Source organism: Bos indicus x Bos taurus, chromosome 2 (assembly GCF_003369695.1).
Source record: "Bos indicus x Bos taurus breed Angus x Brahman F1 hybrid chromosome 2, Bos_hybrid_MaternalHap_v2.0, whole genome shotgun sequence".
Classification (NCBI taxonomy): domain Eukaryota; kingdom Metazoa; phylum Chordata; class Mammalia; order Artiodactyla; family Bovidae; genus Bos; species Bos indicus x Bos taurus.
Genome location: NC_040077.1, coordinates 130,532,089 through 130,554,505, shown reverse-complemented (window position 1 = coordinate 130,554,505; position 22,417 = coordinate 130,532,089). Strand labels below are relative to the sequence as shown.

General features: G+C 55.8%; 1 protein-coding gene across 9 annotated transcripts in view; it reads right to left on the bottom strand.

Annotated features, from left to right (window-relative positions):
* Window positions 1–22,417, bottom strand: part of HSPG2 (heparan sulfate proteoglycan 2) — a 109,939-nt gene that overhangs the window by 61,957 nt on the left and 25,565 nt on the right. For all 9 annotated transcript variants that reach the window (XM_027521128.1, XM_027521146.1, XM_027521153.1 and 6 more), the window contains exons 2-6: window positions 8,556–8,691; window positions 6,956–7,000; window positions 1,132–1,241; window positions 971–1,029; window positions 514–674 (exon numbers count right to left, since the gene is read on the bottom strand). In XM_027521128.1, coding sequence (XP_027376929.1) covers window positions 514–674; window positions 971–1,029; window positions 1,132–1,241; window positions 6,956–7,000; window positions 8,556–8,691 — 511 coding nt within the window. The remainder of the gene's footprint in view (window positions 1–513; window positions 675–970; window positions 1,030–1,131; window positions 1,242–6,955; window positions 7,001–8,555; window positions 8,692–22,417) is intronic.

The following is a 22,417-nucleotide window of genomic DNA, read 5'->3' as shown; positions in this document are numbered from 1 at the left end:
CAGAGTTTGGTTTGCATCCTGGCTTTTGCACTCTCTGTGTATGTGGATTTGGAGCAACCATTTTTCCCTCACCGGGCCTCAGGGCCCTTGTCTCGAAAACAGGAGAAATAATACCTACATCATAGGAATTACTGTGAAGTCTGAATGGGAGTGGCGTGCATACAGTCAGGGCTCAGTGAGTAATTGTTGGTGATTAAACAGAAAAGTATCTTGGACCCAAAAGCACTGTGTGAAGACAGGAATTTACTACCTATTGTCAAGGTAGAGAGGTTAATAGAGAGAAAAGCAGAAACCGGGCCTCATGGGTACCGGCTGGAGGGAATGGATGTTGCTCAACCCAAGATAAGATTGCACGATTGATGGGGAAGATTCATGAGGTGGTGAGCTCCCCGTCGCTACCAGCATGAAAGGCCAAACTAGGAGGGCCCATGGTGGGGACACTGAAGAGAGGGAGGGGGCGCACGTGAGTCTGAGAAACCGGAGGGGTCGCCCCTGGCTCCAGGATGGGCTCACCTGTGCCCAGGCGTCGGAACTGGAATCCCTGGGGAGAGGTGACGTAGGAGGCGATGGAGCCGCTGGAGATGACGCCGTGCAGCACCTCCTGAATCTGAGCCCCATCGGCATTCCCTTCCGAGCCCACATCCAGCTCCACAAAGACCCAGCCGTCCAGCTCTCTGGGGGTGGATGTGGGGCAGGGCGGAAGAGGGAGGAAGACGCCTGTGGTCTCAGCTCCTGCCCTGGGGCCCCTGCCTGATGCTCAGGCCTGATTTCAACTCTCCCCTTGGCTCCTGGACAGCCTGCACCCCACATGGGGCAAATGAAGGTCCAAACTGCCCCTCCACCAGTCTTCGAATTTCCACCCAGAGTGGGGCCGCCCCTTGGGCCCCTCCTGCTGCCCACCTGCCCCCAGGGCTCCTCCCCGTCCCTGTCCGCCCCACACCAGCTCCCCCTCCCCCAGGGCCCCTCTCACTTGATGAACACCACGCTGACAACCTGGTCTCCAGGGATCTTCAGGTACTCTGACTCCAGCTGGAGAGGGACATGGCGCCATCAGCCTCCGGACCCTTCACCCCACCTTCTGTCCTGCCCCACCACACTCGGGGAGCCCCCCTCAAAGCCCCTTCACCTCACCGTGTCTACCACAGCCTCCGACACCTCTCGGAACTCCTCGGAGCCTGCGTCCTCCAGCTGAGGGCTATAGTCGATGGAGTGAGTGAAATTTACCAGTGCTCGGAAATAAACTGCAAAAAGGAGTTGGGGGGGTGGCGTCACTATGAGGGCCCCAGACCGGCAGAATGGGGGCCTCAGGCAGCTGGGCCAGTGGGTGGAGACGGGAAGACGGTCCCTGGAAGCCTCCAGCTGAGGCCGACACCTGTGTGCCCATAGCTGTGCCCAGCAGGACTGCCCAGGGCTCAAAACCCAGGCCTCGCACTTGAGCGAAGGGCTTAACTAACAGGGAAAATGGCCCAATCCAGATCCCAAGTGATGGTGCAGAAGAGGAGGCCTCCCCTGGCTCAGAGGAAGGCTGGGTGACAAGGAGGACGCTCCACAGGAGATGGCCTGGCAGAGAAATATTTCTTCCTTTGGTTGTACCACACTCCTTGTGGGATATTAGTTCCCAAACTAGGGATCAAACCAGGTCCTCAGAAGTGAGAGTGCTGAGTCCTAACCACTGGGCCGCTGGGGAATTCCCACCACCCCCATCCCCCTGCTTTTTGTTGGTACAGAAATTACTCAAAAGTGACCGTGACAAGTTTCTCCTCCTCCCACCCCCAACTCACGCCAGTGCCTACTCATCCTTCAGGGCTTAGTTCAGCCATCACCTCCTCCAAGAAGACTGCCTGAACTGCCTTCCTTTCCCAACCCTGGCTGATAGAGACCCCTCCTCTGGGGTCCTCCATCCACTTGATTTCTCCCATCAGCGTACCTTCTACCCGCAAAGTGGCATAGCTCCTCCACGGTTACAAGGGCCTACAGAGCACCATCATAGAGACTGTGGGTTCTGAGGTCAGCCACATCTCAGGCACGGGCCTCACCTCTCTGAACTTCTGTTTCCTTTTTGTTCAAATGCAGATATTAATTACATTTACCGCACCGGGTTGCAGTGGGGAATAAATGACAGCATGCTGACAAGGCCACCTCCCTGTGTGCGAAGATGCAGCCCCGGGCAAGGAGCAAGTACCAGGGAATCAGAAGATGCTGTCATCTTTCTCTCTACTGCTAGACAATAAATGTGATGGGGGGAACCTCAGATCTCACTTACCCCGGTAGCCCCAGTGCCTGGCATACTGTAGGCCTAATATGTGATGGCCAAATAAATTTAGATTGGTGTGAGCATACACTTATACCTACTGTTTACTGAGCAACTGCTGTATACATTTAATGTGCATTAAATCTCATCATGTTCATGAGTTCATGACAGAAGTTTTAAATATGAGTTGTAAATGGAGCATACATGTGTATACACACACACACATCTGGCACATAGTAGGGGCGATATAACCTGAACTATTACTAAATGAGAGGCAGCCTAGCTTAGTGCTTAAAAGCTCAGTCTCTGAGCAAAATTGCCACTTCTATGAAAATAACTGAAAATTGCCCTGTGGCCTTGAGAAAGTTACTTAATGTCTCTGAGCCTCAGTTTCCTCATCTATAAAACACAGACAAGAGTAGTGTCCACCCCAGAGGGCTGTTGTGAGGATAAAATAAGATGAGGAGTAGAAAATGCTTATAACAGCATCTGGCACACACTAGAGGCAGCAAGGGTTAGCTGGATTATCTCTGGTCTTTAAGACAAACCGAAGGAATGGACTTGGTTTTATTTCTTCCCATCTGAGAGACGCATTCGTGGCTTCATCGGATCTATATTGAAGGTCTTTAATAAGCTAGGCCAATACTTTGGCCACCTGATGTGAAGAGCTGACTCCTTTGAAAAGACCGTGTTGCTGGGAAAGATTGAAGGCGGGAGGAGAAGGGGACGACAGAGGATGAGATGGCTGGATGGCATCACCGACTCAATGGACATGAGTTTGAGCAAGCTCCGGGAGTTGGTGATGGACAGGGAGGCCTGGCATGCTGCAGTCCATGGGGTCACAGAGTCAGACATGATTGAGCGACTGAACTGAACTGAAAAAGCTAGGCATGTTCTAGGGGTAGGGGATATAGCAGTGAACTTCATACGTGACAATTTCTGTCCCCACAGAGATCACTTTGGAGGGGGAGAAGAAAGGAAATAGAACACATGGGTGAGGAATATCTGGACTGTGGGAGGAAGAAAAAAATGAGGGTGGGTGGAGCGGGCGCACTGGGGTAGGGTAGGGCTGCTCCTCTCCGAGAGAGGCCAGCAAGGCCTCCCCTCCCAGGGGCATGCTCAGAGGCAGAGAGCAAGGGCCGGGGGGTGGCTGGGAGAAGAGGATTCCAGGCGGGAGGAACCGCAGCTGCGGGGCCCCTGAGGCAGAAGGGGGCGCAGGGAAGTGACAGATGACCCTCAGGCGGGCGGCAGAGCTGGGCCCGTCCCCCTGCCCCTTCACTCTGCCTCTCAGGCCCCCGGGTGCACACCCCAATTCCGCGCCAGGACTCCCCCAAACTCGGTGGCTCACTGAGCAAGCCCCCGGGGAATGGGGATGGCAGCCACGCGACAGCAAGTGTGGCCGGGGTGCCCGCAAGGGAGGGTGCCCGTGAGGGCGCTCTGGACCACGGGGCTGAGCTGGGCAGGGCTGCCGGGGGCTGGGCAGGCGGGGTCCTGTGGGCTGGAGTGTGAGGGCCGTGAGCTCGGCCACAGAGGCCTCTTGTGAGCTGGCACAGAGGCCCATTGAGAGTCCCCACCCTGGCCTCTGGCCTCCACCCCAGAGCCCAGAGCGGGCCGAGGAGGCCAGGCCTCTGCCCAGGAATGTGCCCACGTTGGAGGGGGGGGGTGGGTCGGGAGGGGGCCGGGCTCCACAAAAGCCCCTTTCTCCCAGGGCCTGGGAAGGGCACGGACCCTCCAGCCTGCCCCCGCCCCCGCCTCCTCCCAGACCGGGGGCAAGGTCGGGGTGAGCGCCCTCCCTGGCGCAGGTAGCAGAGGGCCTGGGCACAAGGTGAGGCCGTGTCTGCTTCAGGAACCGACCACCCGGGCCAAGGGGGCTGCTGGGGGGTGGCCCGGGGTGGGAGTGCTCTCCGGGGCTGGGGGGTCCTGCCCTGACCAGCTGTCTCCGTGCTGGCCCTCATCTCACCCCATCTGGACAGCTCAGCTCAAGCCTAGAGGGACGGGAGGCCCAGAGCAGCCTGGCACCCCGGGTGGGGGTGGGGACCACCCCCAGGGCCTGGAGCCGCCCACCCCACTTACTCTCGATACCCAGTTCCTGCTCAACAGAATTTCCTCCCCGCACACTTTGGCTCCGGATTGCCAGGCTCCTGAAGTGGATCCAAGTCATCTCCAGACTCTAGGGCCTTCACCCCAAGGGGTCATTGTACCCACCCTGCCTAACAGGCACCCCAGGGTAGAACACCAGGGGCCCCGCCCACTAAGCTGTGAGCTTAGATCATGCGCCCGGATGAAGGGGCAGGGGAGCAGGTGGGGCCCACTGGGGCAGGGGTGGCAGCGAGCCTGGCCCCAGACTCTGCAGGGAGGCGCAGGGTCTCAATTGGGACAAAGGGCAGGCTGGGGAGGAAAAGAGGACCCAGAAGAAAGGAGGGAGCGGACGAAATGGGAGAGGAGCGGGCGAGGGGAGGGAAGCGAGTCCCCGCGGCCAGAGGAGACTCCTGGTCATCACACCGGCCGTGGGAGGGGGTCCCCGGGCGGAGGGGGGCGGTCCCCGGGACCTGCAGAGCGGAGCAGCAGAGAAGGAGGTGAGGAGGGGGCAGAGACACAGGGAGGTGGAGAGACCAACTGGAGAGACAGAGGCGGAGACATAAAACAGAAAGAGGTGAAGCAGACAGAGAGAGATGGAGTCGGAGATGCGACCGATACAGAGACACTATCGGTACAGAGATGCAGAGAGCTTGGTGGGGAGAAGCAGAGAAAAGATGAGCCGAAGGCGGAATGGAGGGAGGGAAAGACGGAGGCACGGACGCGGAGATGGAGTGTCCAACAGACAGAGGGAGGAAAGGTTGGAGAGAGGGGACCAGGCGCGGATGAGACAAACACACAGCGGGAAGGGGACAGCCCAAGGCAGGGCAGGCAGGCGCAGGAGAGACACGCAGACAGGCTGTCGCAGGACGGACAAGAGCCAGAGAGACACAGAGGCCGTTGGTAGACGGGACGCAATGGGGTGAGGGGAGCTGGGCGGGGTCCCAAGGTGGGGGAAGGCAGAACCAGGGGCTGGCCGGGATGGGTAGGCGTTCAGTGCTTGGGGGGTACGGGGCTGGGACAGAGCTGCGGAGAGCCACGCCCCTGCCCGAGGGAGGAGGAGAGGGCGGAGGCATCTCAGATGCTCCGCCCTCTGGGCGTGGCTCAGCTTATGGTCAGGACCGCCCTCGCTTACCGGAGGAAGGAGGGAACTGCCCTTGGGCAAGGCCGAAGCAGGCCCACGGCCCCTGGGAGTCAGGGCGACTTATCTGCGGCCTCTGGGACTAAGATTCAGCCCAGCTGCCTGAACCTGCCTCAAGGGCAGCGGGCTGGAGCCAACGTTGGGGCCTGGAGGGCCTAAGTCCCCACACCTTCCCGTAGATGAGCCCCACTCACCAGGAGAGGCTCCTGCCCCTGGGCCCTCCCCGCTGCCTCCTCTCGCTCACCCTGCCCCCACCTCTGCCTTCTCCCGCGCACCGTAGCTTCTCAGGTGAGCAGGAGGGCTAGCAAGGCCCACTCAGAGCAGCCTCGTGGGAGGGGGTCCTGGATGTTTCTAAAGGGACAGGGTGGATGGGACCAGGGTCCCAGCAGGTAGCCTTGGCAGGAGGCAGCTCCAGGGATGTGTCAGCACAGGTCATTCTAGGGATGCCTTGTGTGCCTGGGACCCATCTGACACCCGCACTCTGGCCCCACCCAGATCCCAGCAGCTGTAGCCCTGCAGAGACAGACATGGGGAGCAGCTTCAGACTGGGTCTGAGTTCCAGGTGCTGGGAGGTCATGGGCAGAGCCACGCCACCTAGGGGCCAACCCTCCAGTTTGTACTGGCCCAGTGAGGATGCCCCACCCTCCAGCACTGGGTGGCCCCGAGGCACCGGGCAGAAAGGAAGCGACCCCACCACCCTAGACTCATCCCAACCCGCTGGGATGGGCAGCGCTGGGGACGAGGCGGGGCCGCCCAGTGGTGCCTCCGAGCTGAGCTCCGTCCTTGGCCCCGATCACCCTGTGCCCAGGTACTCCTGGAGAAGGCAGCAGGAACCATACGGTACCCCTGGGTCTTGTCCCGGCTCATTCCTTCTCTGCCCAGAATCCCAGGATGGGAGAAAACAGAGACTCTGAGCCCCCTCCCCGCGCTGGGCCAGCCCCTGCTCTGGCTGTGCATGGGGGGTGCTGGCAGAGTGGGCAGCTGACCGAGGCCTGATTCTTTCCCCCCTAGGAAGCCAGCCCTCTTTCCCCTCAACCCAGGAACCCCGGCCTCCCAGCAGGTGACCCGACCTAAGTCAAGTTCCCTTCCAGGCCCGGCTCTTGGCCTATCCGAATGCCTGAGCTACAGAGCCCCTCGGTCCGCCCATCCCTGCTCCGCTCTGCATCGGTCACCCCAAGGAGGCCTCTGGGGAAGGACTCCACAGCTGAGCTACCCTGGGAGGTGAGATTCTGGCTTTGGATGCTGAGCAGCTGACAGTCCCATCGGAACTGGGCATTTCCCAACACAGGCAGGCAGAGAACCCGGACACCCCCAACCTTGTAGGGACCAGCCAGTCAAGGCACACAGCTGTCACTGGTGGGGATGAGACTGCCCCCATGGCAGGTGCAAGGAGGCCTCAAGGCCCTCAGCCCAGGAGATGGAGCCTCTGGGGCTGGGATTCCCCAGGGGGCAGGCTGGGGGCCTGTGTGCTGTCCCCAGATACTTACCCATCTGGAAGTCCCCACTGCCCAGGTCGCCGCTGCCCACACCGTCTACAAGCAGAAGAAAGACTTTTTCAGCAACAACTAATCTTTGTTGAGTACCTACTGGGTGTCAGGAGCTGCTCTGGGCACCCAGTACACGGTGGGGAAGATCATGAAAACATAGCTGTTGGGACTTCCCTGGTGGTCCAGGGGTTAAGACTGGGTGCTTCTAATGCAGGGAACTCAGGTTCGATCCCTGGGCGGGGACCTGAGATCCCACAGGCCATGCGGCTCAGCATAAAAAGCGAAAGTGAAAGTCGCTCAGTCGTGTCTGACGCTTTGTGACCCCATGGACTATACAGTCCATGGAATTCTCCAGGCCAGAATACTGGAGTGGGGAGCCTTTCCCTTCTCCAGGGGATCTTCCCAACCCAGGGATTGAAACCAGGTCTCCAGCATTGCAGGCGGATTCTTTACCAGCTGAGCCACCAGGGAAGCCTGACATGAAATAAAACACAGCTGTAGTCTCCCCTCCACACCTAGGCAGGGCTGCCTGTGAAAACTGTAGAAAGCCTCCATTAGGGACGGTATGGTCCCGGCTGGATGGAGTGGGCGGGGCCAAGTCAGGCCCGCCTCTAGGTGAGGATGGGAGGAAGCAGAGTAGGGGGCTCTCAGGGGCTGTAATCACCCTCTACTGTGCATTGTCCCCCACCTTCCCCTTAAGTCTAGCTTATCCTGGGCTGTGTGGAGAAGCAGCCACCAGCCTGGGGTCACACAGGCGTCAGTGAGGGGTCCTGGGCTCACTGGGACCAGGGCTCAGGATGCACACAGCTCTTAGCCCATTTCTTTTTTTCCTAAGTTTTTTTTTTTTAAATTGAAGTATAGCTGCTGTACAATATTATACAGTTTACAGGTATACAATACAGTGATTCACATTTTTTTGGGGGGGTGGTGGTTGGTGCGTGTGCTGCATGATCTCAGTTCCCTGACCAGGGATTGAACCCAGGCCCTGGCAGTGAAAGCGCCTAACCACTTAACCACTGAGGAATTCCTATAATTCACAAGTTTTAAAGGTTATACTCCACTTACAGTTCTTACAAGACATCAGCTATATCTCATGTAGTACAGTGTGTCCTTGTAGCTTACTTATATCTAATAGTTCGCACCTTTTACTCTCCTACCCTTATATTGCCCCTCCCCTCGCCCCACACCCACTGGTGACCACTAGTTCGTTCTCCACATCTGTGAGTCTGGTTTTTTTTGCTATATTCACTAGTTGTATTTTTTAGACTCCACATACAAGTGATATCACACGGTATCTGTCTTTCTCCAGCTGACTTATTCCACTTAGTACAATGCCCTCCAACTCCATCCATATTGCCATAAAGGGCAAAAATTCATTCTTTTTTAACGGCTAAATAGTACTCCATTGCCTATATGTACCATATCTTCTTCATCCAGGCATCTGCTGACGGACACTTAGGTTGCTTCCCTATCTTTCTTAGTCCATCTCTAGAGGGGCCACCTTAGGCAAGTATCTTGGGGCCTCTTTCAGGACCACTGGGAAGCGCCCAAACTCCACCCTGACCCCCTCCACCCCCAGCCACCAGAAAGGCCTGCTCACCTCCCGAGGCCTCATCAGCCAGGAAGTCCTCGTCATCAGAAAGGTCTGAGTAGCTCCAGCCAGCCCGGCCGGCTGTGACTGTTTCTGCATCTTCCGGCAGGGACAAGCCATCGTACGCCCTCAGCCCGTGGGTCACCTGTGGGACACCGCACAGACAACTGTGTCAAACTCTCCAATTCCTGCCAAGCCCGGGGCCCCTCTTCTCAAAGGGGGACCCAGAGTCCCACCCCAAGGCCCTCCAGTGGTCAAGTCAGATGTGGTTTGGCAAAGACAGTCAGACTGAGGCTATACCACTGTTTTTGACTCAGTTTCCCCAAATCTCATTAGCCACTGAATAAATCCTCAAATAAACAAATAGACAAATAGTAAACTTATACTTTTTTTCCCTTCTTTCTTTCTTTTGTGGCCACATCGCGTGGCTTGCAGGATCCTAGCTCCTCAGATCAGATCAGATCAGTCGCTCAGTTGTGTATGACTCTTTGTGACTCCATGAATTGCAGCACACCAGGCCTCCCTGTCCATCACCAATTCCCAGAGTTCACTCAGACTCATGTCCATCGAGTCAATGATGCCATCCAGCCATCTCATCCTCTGTCGTCCCCTTCTCCTCTTGCCTCCAATCCCTCCCAGCATCAGAGTCTTTTCCAATGAGTCAACTCTTCGCATCAGGTGGCCAAAGTACTGGAGTTTCAGCTTCAGCATCATTCCTTCCAAAGAAATCCCAGGGCTGATCTCCTTCAGAATGGACTGGTTGGATCTCCTTGCAATCCAAGGGACTCTCAAGAGTCTTCTCCAACACCACAGTTCAAAAGCATCAATTCTTTGGCGCTCAGCCTTCTTCACAGTCCAACTCTCACATCCATACATGACCACAGGAAAAACCATAGCCTTGACTAGACGGACCTTTGTTGGCAAAGTAGTGTCTCTGCTTTTCAATATGCTATCTAGGTTGGTCATAACTTTCCTTCCAAGGAGTAAGTGTCTTTTAATTTCATGGCTGCAGTCACCATCTGCAGTGATTTTGGAGCCCAGAAAAATAAAGTCTGACACTGTTTCCACTGTTTCCCCATCTATTTGCCATGAAGTGATGGGACCGGATGCCATGATCTTCATTTTCTGAATGTTGAGCTTCAAGCCAACTTTTTCACTCTCCTCTTTCACTTTCATCAAGAGGCTTTTGAGTTCCTCTTCACTTTCTGCCATAAGGGTGGTGTTATCTGCATATCTGAGGTTATTGATATTTCTCCCGGCAGTCTTGATTCCAGCTTGTGCTTCTTCCAGTCCAGCATTTCTCATGATGTACTCTGCATATAAGTTAAATAAGCAGGGTGACAATATACAGCCTTGACGTACACCTTTTCCTATTTGGAACCAGTCTGTTGTTCCACGTCCAGTTCTAACTGTTGCTTCCTGACCTGCATACAAATTTCTCAAGAGGCAGATCAGGTGGTCTGGTATTCCCACCTCTTTCAGAATTTTCCACAGTTTATTGTGATCCACACAGTCAAAGGCTTTGGTACAGTCAATAAAGCAGAAATAGATGTTTTTCTGGAACTCTCTTGCTTTTTCCATGATCCATTGGATGTTGGCAATTTGATCTCTGGTTCCTCTGCCTTTTCTAAAACCAGCTTAAACATCAGGAAGTTCATGGTTCACATATTGCTGAAGCCTGGCTTGGAGAATTTTGAGCATTACTTTACTAGCGTGTGAGATGAGTGCAATTGTGCTGTAGTTTGAGCATTCTTTGGCATTGCCTTTCTTTGGGATTGGAATGAAAACTGACCTTTTCCAGTCCTGTGGCCACTGCTGAGTTTTCCAAATTTGCTGGCATATTGAGTGCAGCACATTCACAGCATCATCTTTCAGGATTTGGAATAGCTCAACTGGAATTCTATCACCTCCACTAGCTTTGTTCGTAGTGATGCTTTCTAAGGCCCACTTGACTTCACATTCCAGGATGTCTGGCTCTAGGTCAGTGATCACACCATCGTGATTATCTGGGTTGTGGAGATCTTTTTTGTACAGTTCTTCTGTGTATTCTTGCCATCTCTTCTTAATATCTTCTGCTTGTTAGATCCATACCATTTCTGTCCTTTATCGAGCCCATCTTTGCATGAAATATTCCTTTGGTATCTCTGATTTTCTTGAAGACATCTCTAGTCTTTCCCATTCTGTTGTTTTCCTCTATTTCTTTGCATTGATCGCTGAAGAAGGCTTTCTTATCTCTTCTTGCTATTCTTTGGAACTCTGCATTCAGATGTTTATATCTTTCCTTTTCTCCTTTGCTTTTCGCTTCTCTTCTTTTCACAGCTATTTGTAAGGCCTCCCTAGACAGCCATTTTGCTTTTTTGCATTTCTTTTCCATGGGGATGGTCTTGATCCCTGTCTCCTGTACAATGTCACGAACCTCATTCCATAGTTCATCAGGCACTCTATCTATCAGATCTAGGCCCTTAAATCTATTTCTCACTTCCACTGTATAATCATAAGGGATTTGATTTAGGTCATACCTGAATGGTCTAGTGGTTTCCCCTACTTTCTTCAATTTAAGTCTAAATTTGGCAATAAGGAGTTCATGGTCTGAGCCACAGTTGGCTCCCAGTCTTGTTTTTGCTGACTGTATAGAGCTTCTCCATCTTTGGCTGCAAAGAATATAATCAATCTGATTTTGATGTTGACCATCTGGTGATGTCCATGTGGAGAGTCTTCTCTTGTGTGGTTGGAAGAGGGTGTTTGTTATGACCAGTGCATTTTCCTGGCAAAACTCTATTGGTCTTTGCCCTGCTTCATAACCAGGGATCAAACCTGAGCCCCCTGCAGTGGACGCACAGAGTCCTAGCCACTGGACTGCCAGGGAAGTCCTGACAATATACTTAAAACCGCTTTGGTAAGTGACAACTCCTCTTCCCTCGGGAGAAGGCAAGTGATATCCAGGACATGAGTTAAGGGGCCAGGAGACACAGGCAGGTAGAGGGTGACCAGGGCCGGTGCAGACGAGGGGTGTGGGCGAGTGACGGGGCAGCCAGGGTTCAGCACGAATGGAAGACAGAAGCACAGATGGAGGGGGAGTCAACCAAAGCTGTGGTCTCCAACAGCGCCTCTCCCCCCACACCTCCGCCCCAGCCATCTTGGCCTCTTGTCTCTGCCTCAGCCTGGCCTCCGAGTCTCCAGGCCACAGGGGACGCATTCCAGCCACGTTGGAGATCAGCTCTGGCACTCATGGCCACACTGACTGGCTCATCTGTGCGCCCAGGGGCGGGGGTGGAGCCCAGCAGCTGGGCTGAAAGGGGGGCAGGTCACCGTGGTGTCAACTCCACGTGACCTCGGGTGGCGCTGAGCCCAGCACGAGCTACAGCTCCGTTCAACACAGGGGCGGCTTGGACCCCGCACCCCGCAGGCCGGTGCAGAAGGGCCCCAGCGGCCATGACCCCTGTTTCTCAGGGGTGGGTGTGGGCAGTGAAGGCCTCTTTCCCCTTAGACGATATCGTGTGTATGTGTGTGTGCACGCTCAGTTCTCAGTTGTGTCCGACCCTTTGCAACCCCATGGACTGTATAGCCCACCAGGCTTGTCTATGCATGGAAATTTCCAGGCAAGAATACTGGAGTGGGTAGCCATTCCCTTCTCCAGCAGATCTTCCTGACCCAGGGATCGAATCCACATTTCCTGCATTGGCAAGTGGATTCTTTACCACTGCGCCACCTGGTAAGCCCCTAGAACAGACTGAGGCGTTTCCAAAGGAGTTTTACAAGATAACAGAGAGGAAAACATGAACCGCAGTGTCTCCAAGCACAAGAGTGCACGGGTCCACACGTCCAGTTCTAGATGGCCTGGCACGAGTGTCTTGGCCTCAGCCCTATCTGGGGAGCCCAGCCTGGCCAGAAGGAAATAGGCTCCCTTGTAAAAACCAAACCCAGCCCTCACTGGCTAGACAAGGAGAGGCACCCAAGGAGAAGGAAAAAACCAGTCAGTCCCTCTCCTTCACACCGACCACGTCCCTGGAGCCTCTGGCCTTTTCTCACGCTGGTCCCTCTGCTGGAATGCCCTTTCTCCTTTTGTTTATCTGGCTAACTCCCATCCATCCTCCGAAACTCAGCTGAACACCACCACCTCCTCTAACTACTCAGTCGCAAACCAGAACACGTTCCGATAGGCCTGGAATGAGGGATGAATCTCAAACACTTTGTGCTGAGTGAAAGAAGGCAGACAGAGAAAACGCCATCCTGTATGATTCCACTTCCACGAAACTCAGGGGAGATAAGTCTAACCTATGATGACAGGAAGATCGGGGTTGCCTGGGACCAGGGGTGGGGTGGGGCCGGCCGGGAAGGGACACGGGAAACCTTTTGGAGTAACAGTCCCCTGAGTATATAATCAATACATCTCATTCCCATTACTGACCTGTACACTTAAAATGCGTATGTTTTATTGCATGTACTTTATACCCCAATAAAGATGACTCAAAGAAACCCTCTTCTGGGAGGAGTAGTTATGACTCCTCTGCCCCCAGGCTGGGTTCTGGACCGTCTGGGGCTCCCCGTGGAATGGCTGTGCCTACACTGGAATGACGGCACCCTGAGAGCAGGGACTGTGATGAGCTCATCTCTGCCTTCTCAGCACCGCATGGTCAATAAGGGCTTGAACGAATGGACAACAGTGTCATCACCTACTCATTCCAGCTGCTTCCTGAGCATGACTTTGCTCTGAAGGCACCACTCAGCACGGGCAGTCTGTATGTATCTCCCTCCTTGGGTCATCTTTGTTTTGGCAGTGCTACCAAGCCTTGTGGAAGGTCTGCACTGCCCATGTCTATCCCCTGCTATAGTGTTAAGCCCCTTCCCCTCACAATCCATGGGCAAATTCCTCCTCCTGTTCCTTCTCTCCCCTCCCTCTCCCTTTGGTCAAATGCCCATTCCCGCCCTGGGTGGCCAGTGGACTTCTGGGCCGTGCCCATGAGGTCTGCATCCAGGACTAAGCTTTAGAACCTTCAGGAGCTGGTGAGAAATAGATTCCTGGGCTCTTCCTCAGAGACACTGAGTCATCTCCCCACCCCAGGTAGGAGGGTTAATGTCATGCCTGCTCAGGCATTCTGACACTCACTGGTTAAGAACCACAAGACCAGTCCAACATCAGAGGTTCTCCCTTCTCTCCTGGCTAGGGGTAGAGAACAATGTTCCCTACCCCTTGGGTGGGTCCTACGCAGGCCCTGATTGGTCTAAGGGGAGAGTGAGGCTAGGGCTGGGGCAGGGGCACTGACTGGGCAGAGAAGGCTAGCGGGTAGGATCCTCCCCAGCTGGGGAGGACTCTCCTTGTGTCACTGCCAGCCCTCCCCCTCCCACATGCAAACAAGGCCATGGATGGCACAGAGATTCCTGGCACCCCATAGATACCAGGCCACTGTCTGGAAAAGAAAACTCTGGTGGTAAGCAAGGTCCAGGGCTTTTTTGCAGGGAGGGAGAGGCCACTGGGGCTTGGGACTGGACAGGAAATAGCAACACGAGATTCATCTTGGAAAAAATGTTGGGAACACACATCTGCAGTGAGAGGGGAGAATCCAGAGCATGTCGGGCCACGGACTGGAGCCCCCTCCACCCCAGGGAACCTGGGGAATGGGCTTGTCGCATGCCAGCTTGCCCCGCTTGCAGCCCCTACCCCACAGTCTAAGGCTTTGGGGTCAGATAAGGGCCTGCAGCAAGGGACAAGCCAGCAAGAGCAGAGACTTCACTTGCAAAAAGCTGAAGATCAAGAGGTTTTAGCAGCTGTATTTCACATCTGGAAAGGGAGATGCCGCCAGACCGGAAAGAAGCTTCCAGAAAGAGACCCAGAGTCTGAGACTTGATCATTGAAGGGAATTTGGATTCAGACCTGGAAAGTCTGGAGTCTACGTGGGGAATAAAAAGAACCAACATTCATTGAGCGCTTCCTACGCGACAGGCACTCTAAGGATTCTGTAGGTGTTAACCCAGGTTAGGGGTCAGGTAGCCCCGCTGTAAAGACGGGGACATGTGAGCAGAGTCAGGAATGTGGGCAGAACTGGGATTTGAACCCTGGTGGTCTGGCTCCAACATCTAAGCCCTTACCACTGTGCCACACCACCTCTGCAGCCAAGGCTGGGGAGGGAGTGAACCCACTGAAGTCACTGAGCGTCACTCCCACAAAGCCTCTCAGCCACACTGCAAGTCACAGTTCACAGAGCACTCCTTGGCCGCAGAGTCACTTGACCCTGACAGTGACCCCCTGAGAGGGATGAACTGGTGTGAATGTGAACCCCACTGGCTGGCAGGCTTAGACCCAGGACCTCGGAACGCCCTACCCCAGCCCCTGCTTCCCAGGAAAGGAGGTGGGGCTGCAGCTGGGCCTCCAGGCCGGCCGGGAGGGCAGAAGCAGCGGGCAGAGCCAAGAGGTTGGCCGGCCTCCATCCCCAACGGGACCAGCTCCCAGGGACGCCTGAACCGGCAGTGGCCTGGACGCATACAGTGGGTGCTTAAGGTCCCAACAAGGGCCGCCAGTAGCTGCAAGGTCACAGGCAGAAATAGAGCCCAGGTTTCCTGCCCCTGAGCCTGTCTCCGGCTGGAGGGAGCCCTGCTTCCTCCCAGAGGAACCCAGCACTTCAGGCGGGCATTGCAGCCGGATGGCGGGGCCTGAGAGGAGGGGTCCAGAGGGCAGACCTGGGACTGAGAGGAAGGAGTCAAGCAGAGAGGGGGATTTTCCAGACTCTGCAGGCGAGGGGAAGTTGGCGGGGGGTGCAGCTGACTCATTCTGGCCAAGGACTATTCTGGAGGGCTGAGAACAATTTCACGGGGTGGAGGTGTGGGCAAGTGCACCCCCCAATGGCCAGGCACTCGCTGAACACAGGCAGGGTGAGACCAGACAGGTGGTGCATCAAACAGGCAGAAGACTTCTGGGAGACCACCACTCCCAGAGGCAGGCCCCCCGTGCGGATGCGGTCACACGTGGAGCTCCAGGTCCAAGTCCTGCAAAGGCCCTGGGGGACAGGGGACAAAGGCTGGGCCTTCCTCTCCTGGCCTGGGTGGGGATGCCAACCAAGGGAGGGAGCCAAGGATGTCTGGGGAGGGTGTGGGAGTGGAAGGTCAAGCCATGGCAGAGGGGCACCGAAGGCAGAGATTTGTGGCACCAGGGGAGGTCCTGATACAGATAGAGGATGTAAGGTGTGGGGGTTTTAAAAAGGAGTTTTTAAGTGAGGATTACAGGATCTCGCAGAGGTCACATGTATAGAAGAAAAGTTTCTGGTGCTGCTAAAATCCAAGCGGTAGGAAGCTGGTGGGACGGTCAAGAGATGACAGTAAGAACGGTCATTGTCCACTGAGGGCTTTCTTGATGTTAGGCCTTGTCCTAAACGCTGCCTGTACCACCTCATTAATCTTCACAGCAACCCAGGGTTTGGCGGGGCGGGGAGCGGTGGCTGGCATTACAGGGCTCCTATCCCGCATCTGCGATAAGAGAAATCCAAGGAGCTCTGACACCCAAGAGTGGGATTAGTTTTCTTTTTTAATAAGTTTGTAGCAAGCTCTTTTAGTGTCGAGTCCTGACCTAAATCGACATGAAGCTATGAAGAGCGTATTCACTCCACGCAGGATGAACAGTCACAGGTTTTGCTACAGCAATAGTCATGTGTTTGAGTGTGGGGTATTGCCCCAAACTCTACTGAGGATGTCACATCCCAGCTGAACCACTCTACGTTACCGTTCTCGAGTTCAGAGACTTCTGAATTCCAAGACATGGCTGACTTCGTGGGTCTTGATTAAGAGACTGTGAATTTACAACTGTTATTTCCATTTTGCAGATGAGGAAACTGAGGCTCAGAGAGGGTCATCTGTGTAAACGGGATCAAGCAAGTAAGGCCCTCTGTCTGGTACCTTGTATACAGTAAGTGCTCAATAAGCAATAGAATTAGCATCATGCAGGGGGTACAGGGTAGAGGTGAAGAGCTGAGAAGTGATCAGGGATGCACAGGAGTGTGGGATGTCTGGGATGAAGGGAGGCGTCTGGCTCCTCTGCCCAGGCCCCGCGCTGGCTAGCTGGGCAGAGCCTGGCTGAGCAGGAAGCTTGCTTTGAGGGTTCAAGTTGCCCGCTTGTTCTGAGGCTGATTCTGGGAGGACTGGTTGGGGGGAACTTCTCCAGCGACATTCCTCACAGGTCTTGGGCAGCCAGCCCACCTCCCACCCACTCTCTCCGTGGTCCAGACCTGGGGCTGAGCCCTCTACCACCCCCCACAGCTGGGCAGGAAGGTCTGAGCACCACAGTCCCCAGGGAGGCTGAGCCGCCCAGGGCAAGGCTCCAGGCATCTGGGCTGGAGTGAGCTCACTCCATCAAAATCCAGAGACAGCGGAGGGGTGGGGGACAAATGAGCCACCGCCTGCCCACCTGCCTTCTGCCAGCACAGATTCTGTCCCCTCCCCCATGTACAGCGGAGGGACCAGCAGATGCTGTCCCCCAAGCCCCCCCGAATCTCCAGCGAGGGCCCCGAACTCAGACAAGTTCCCCCTCCCACTCTGCTATGATGCAGGCTCCCTGGGAACCCCATCACGCAAGCACCACCCCCACATACACACTCTGCTACAACCCCGGCCCCGGACGCAGGGGCCAAGGTGCCATGCCCCACCCCCCGGCCACCGGGCACCCTGTCCGCGGGCAGCAGACGGCAAAAGGGAAGGAATCTGTCAGGGCAGCAGTTTACTGTGCAAACTGCCAGGGGCGGGAGGGCCCGACACAAAGGCCAAAAGGCCTTTAATCCCCTGGCAGGCTGAGAGGGGCGCCGGGCCGGAAAGGAGGTGGCCGCAGCCTCCTCGGGCATGCCTGCACCGCCCGTGCCACGCGGGAGCCCTGCCAGCTTCCCACACTCGGGCTCCCAAGGCAGCAGGACGTTCGCCAGCCAGGTGGCCAGGAAGAACACCGATGCGCCAGGTGAGGAGAGCGGTCTCCGCTCATCAAGTGCTTTCCTGTGCAGGAGCTGAGGGAAGGTCGAGGCGAGGCTTATCGCACACAAACCCACAGCCTCATAAGCACGATGTGGGCGGCTCCCCCACTTCAATAAGGAGAGACTCAGAGAGGTGAAGTCACTTGCCCAGAGTCACACAGCTCAGGCAACAGAAATCCAGCTTGAAAGTTGGGCCCCTGTGCTAGCTCAGAGGCACAGCTGCCAGCAGGCCTTTCCCTCTGACCCCTGCCCTCTGAACCACGGTGGCCTGGAACCTAGAAAGGCAGCATTCCAGCCAGGGCCCCAGAGGAGCACTGGGGCCCGGTCAGGGCCTCCGACAGAGGCCAGGGGAGGGGAAGCTGGTGCCTGGGGCCTCTCATTCCAGCCCTGCCCCGAACTCGCTGCGTGGCCTTGCACAAGCCCTTTGACACCCTTCCCGTTTAGCAAACCGCAGCCATCTCAGTGAGTGTGGACGAATGTCTCGATCACTGGTGCATCTTCAAACCAGACAACACGGAGGAGGTGTCCAGTTAACGTCTGCTGGTTGAGTGGCATGGTGAATGGATGAATGAATGGGCAACCTTGCCCAACAAGCCTGAGGGAGGAGTTAGCCCACCTGACAAAAGAAAGCAAAGTTCAGAGACACAGAGTGAGGGGACCTCCCTGGTGGCCCAGTGGTAAAGAATCCACCTTCCAGGGCCGGGGGTGAGGGTTTGATCCCTGGTCAGGAAGCTAAGATCCCAAATGCCTGGTGACCGTAAAGACAGAAACACAGAACAGAAGCCATATTGTAACAAATTCAATAAAGACTTTAAAAATGGCCCACATCCAAAAAACAAGCGAAAAAGGGAAAGCAAGGACTTGCCCAAGAAGACACAGCTAGCATGTACCAGGATGATCACTGGGCTTCATATTCCCCCCTTGGGAAAACTGAGGCCTAACACCTCACCCCAAGGGAAGGAGCAGGACTGAGTCTCACACCCTGAAATCCATCCTAGGACACCTTGCCCTTGGGTGACAAGCCCTCCAGGGCTCAGTTCTATCTGTGATAAAAATGGGAGCAAGAACCTGCTTTGCTTCTCTCCTTCCAGGGCTGCTGGGGGGACACAAGCAGAAGGAGGGGTGACCTGCTTTGGGAAGTGTGGCCGAAGGCCCCGTATCTGTCTGGTCCTTTTCCAAGTGGACCAGACCTGGGCTCTGCCTTGAAGGCCCCTGTAGAGTAGCTGGGGTGGGCGCCCAAAAGGACCTGAGACTGCCATAGCTGAACAAGAACATTCTATCCCTGAGTTTCAGAGAGAGGCGACTGGTGGGGCGGAGAGGGTGGGCAACCCCAACTCCAGGCCACCTCGGTCACTTTCTAGCTGGGTGGCCTCAGCTTCCTCCTCTGCTTTAAAAAAAAAAAAAGAAGAAGAATCATCCATCAGACCTGCCTCCTAAGGTTCAAGTCAAGTCACTCTGACCTCTACCTGCTGAGCACCGACTAGGTGCTGGCCCTGAGGAGAACAGGAGGAAGCAGATGGTCACGGAGCTCTGTGTTCCTAGGGGAACACAGACCATCAAACTGAGTGATGACAACACAGTGAGAGGAGGCCTCTGCAGAGGAAGGAAGGGGGCTGGGGAGAGTCCAGAGGAGGGTCCCCCACTTACTTAGCAAGGCTGGTGGGGCGGGGCGGAAGCTGGGGCGGGGCGGGGGGGTGGAACTGGGGAGGGTTTCCCAGGGGAAATGACAGCTCAGCTGGGTTTGAAGATGATCGTGCCTAAGCAGGATGGAGAAGGGACACAGCGTGCACCAGGCAGAAGAAAGGTGGGCTGAGGGCCGGGAAGACATTTGGTGCAGTGGGACACGGTGAGCCGGGCGGCGGAGGACCCTGGAGACCAGCCTGAGAATGGGCTTTTCCACTTAAAGAGCAGCGCCTCCACGTGTGCTGTTGTCGTGGGGCAGGTCACAGAGCCTAATCCTCCCGGTCCCCCCCGGAGTCCCCACTCTCTCCTCCTGCTCCTCCACCCCGAGTCCACTTTCCCCCTGGTGCTGAGCGCGCTCCCCGTCATTTACAAGGAGGCAGCTGGAAGCTACCGGGAAACGTCCCTGCCTCACCGAGTGCCAGGTGGGGCTAGAGCAGTGGGAGTAGCCCAGCGGGAGCAGCTTCCGGGCTGGGCAGCCCAGCAAGAAGGTCCCCGGGGGCTGAATGTCATCCACCAAGCTTCTGCTGCTGCCAGCAGTGCCTGTGGTGTCCACGTGCCTGCCTGCTGCCCACGGCCCGGCTCAGTCCTCAGATTCCCTGGCTCCTGGGTGGCCCTGCTGCCATGGAACACTGAGGCATCTGTGGGTCTCCAAAGCCACACCAAGCGGGGCGGGCGTGCCCATGCCTTCCGGGGTCACGACCCACAGACTTCATGAATGGAGTTCGTAGCACAGTTCCAGACCTATGAAAGCATGGGGGAAGTGCTGCACGCACTTTTGATGAAATGAGATGCCACTAATAAACGACGAACCTGAACCGACTAGGTTGGGCCTTTCCACGGCTCTCGACTCATCAGAAGTGAAAGAAAGTAAAGTGTTAGCCACTCAGTTGTGTTTGACTCTTTGCAATTCCATAGACTGTGTAGCCCACCAGACTCCTCTGTCCTTGGGATTTCCCAGGCAAGAATACTGGAAAGGGTCACCATTTCCTTCTCCAAGGGATGTTCTCGACCCAAACCTGGGTCTCCTGCACTCCAGGCAGATCCTTTACCATCTGAGACACCATGGAAGCCCAAGAACTGGGGGGCGGGGGGAAGCCCTGATTATGGCCAACCAGGTCCTGTGTGATCCACCCACACACACGTATACTTATACATATCTCTGCATCTCACCTCCTACTGGGCCCTCCCCACTCTCTGCCACATCTGTCTCAACAGTTCTCAGACGCACCAAGCGCCCTCCTACCTCAGGGCCTTTGCATTTGCTATGTCCCCTGCCTGGGACACCATCCTAAGGTGTCTACTCCCCTCTTCCTCTGGTTTTGCTCAAATGTCACCTTTAGAGAGCCCCACCCTGACTACACCCCAGGTCCAGAATCCATCACCGTTGGCCGTCACTTCCTTTACCCTGCTTCAGAGCACCTCGCCACCTCGACTGGACATACATGTACATGTTTACCATCTGCACCCCCAACGGAACATCAATCAGCTCCATGGAGGCAGGGCCACTGTCCATCTTGTTCACTGCTGAATCCCCAGCCCCTAAAAGTGCCCGGCATACGATAGATGCTCAATAATTCTGTTAATGAATGAATGGGATTTACAAATCAAGAGGCAGGCTCAGAAAGGTGACTTGCCCATGGCCATAGAGTTGGAAGAGCCAAGACTTTGAAGGCAGGCCCCTGGTTCCAGAGTGGGAACTCTGTTCCACCTGAGCCCTCCTCCTGCCGTCTCTGATGCCCGGAGCTTTCCAGCTAGGAGGCCCATCTCTGGGGGGACAAGAAGCTGCCCATGGTCACTGGGGAGAGACCTGCCCGCTGCCCAGACCAGCATCCCAGGGAATAGGCGGCAGGTCTCAGAGGGAAGCAGGCCCACAGCTCCGGCTCCAGGGCCTTGCGCAAGGCAGCCAGGGAGCCAGGCCTCGGTGACTCCATTCCTGCTTGCTCCCGTGGGCATCGGCAACAGGAAAAAACAGGCTGGAACAGGAGCCCAACAGCTGCGGCCAGAAAGGCCGGCTCCCCCCACCCCTAGGGCTTTCCTCATCTGTTTCCTGGAAGGGGGAACATGTTGGGGGGTGGGGGGCGAGCAGGCAGGGCTGAGCCCAGGGTTGAAGACAGGCCTGTGTGCAACAGAGCTGGAAATAAGAGGAAGGGCCCCTTCCTTCTAAAGGACCCCAGCCCCTCTCCTTATGACTAATGTCCATTCTAGCGCACAGTAATTCTGGACAGGAATAGGTATGGGGGAAGGTCGTGCAGACAAAGACCTCTGGGAAAGGCTGGCTACACAAAGCTTAGCTGGTTCCTAAAGTCCTAAACGTTCCCAAACACCACAACGAGAAAAGGGGCGGTAGGGGGAGGGGGACAACTTGAGTGTTTCTCAAACTTGCTTAATTTGGAACCGTTTCTCATGCAGATGTGATGAGACTACCATAGAACACACTTTGGGAACACCCACCCGAAACATTAATCTTTCCCTCAGCTTAGCTGCCAACTAGCTCTGCCCAAGGGAGGCTTCAGAGGTAAGCTGTAAGCCACCACAGGGGTTTCAAAAAGGGGGTTCCTGAAGACAGAGAAGCCCCAAGGCCCCATGAGATGTGCCAACAAAGTAAAACAGAGGTGACCGCTGGCTGGTGGCTGGAGGATACGAGAAAACCCAAACAGGAGCTGCCCTTTCCCGCCCTGGCCATCAGCTGCCCTCTCAGAGGACGAGTCCCTCCGAGGGGACAAGGCGGGTGGCCCAGCACCTGATCACGGCCAGCGGCCTAGGACCAAGAAGAAGGGCCAGGTTCCTATGCCTGGAGATAAAGGGAGCTGAGCGTTCGAGGGAGGGCCCAGCTGCTGAGTGCAGAGATGGGGTTGGGGGATTGCTGGGGGCAAGGGGAGGTGGGAGGGGCTGGGGGTCCGCCAGACGGCATGCAGGCCGAGAGGGATGCAGAATGGATTTCCAGCTCACCGCACTGTCTCGGGCAGCCCCTTCCCTCTCTGGGCCCCAGGCTCCCTTCTCAAATGATGCCGCAAGGCCTAGATCGCTAGTTTTCCAGTCTGTCCTCAGCAGACTCAGGGGCCCCTTTAGAGATGGGGTGAGGCTGTGGTGGGGGACAGGGACAATACTCACCTCAATAAATAACAAATCCACCTTTTCCCATTTTTATATTCTGACCTCCTACATAATATGCCTGGGGCAGTCCCTGATTAGCTGTACGCAAGTCACTTCACCTCTCTGGGTTTCCTCCTCTGTAAAATGGGT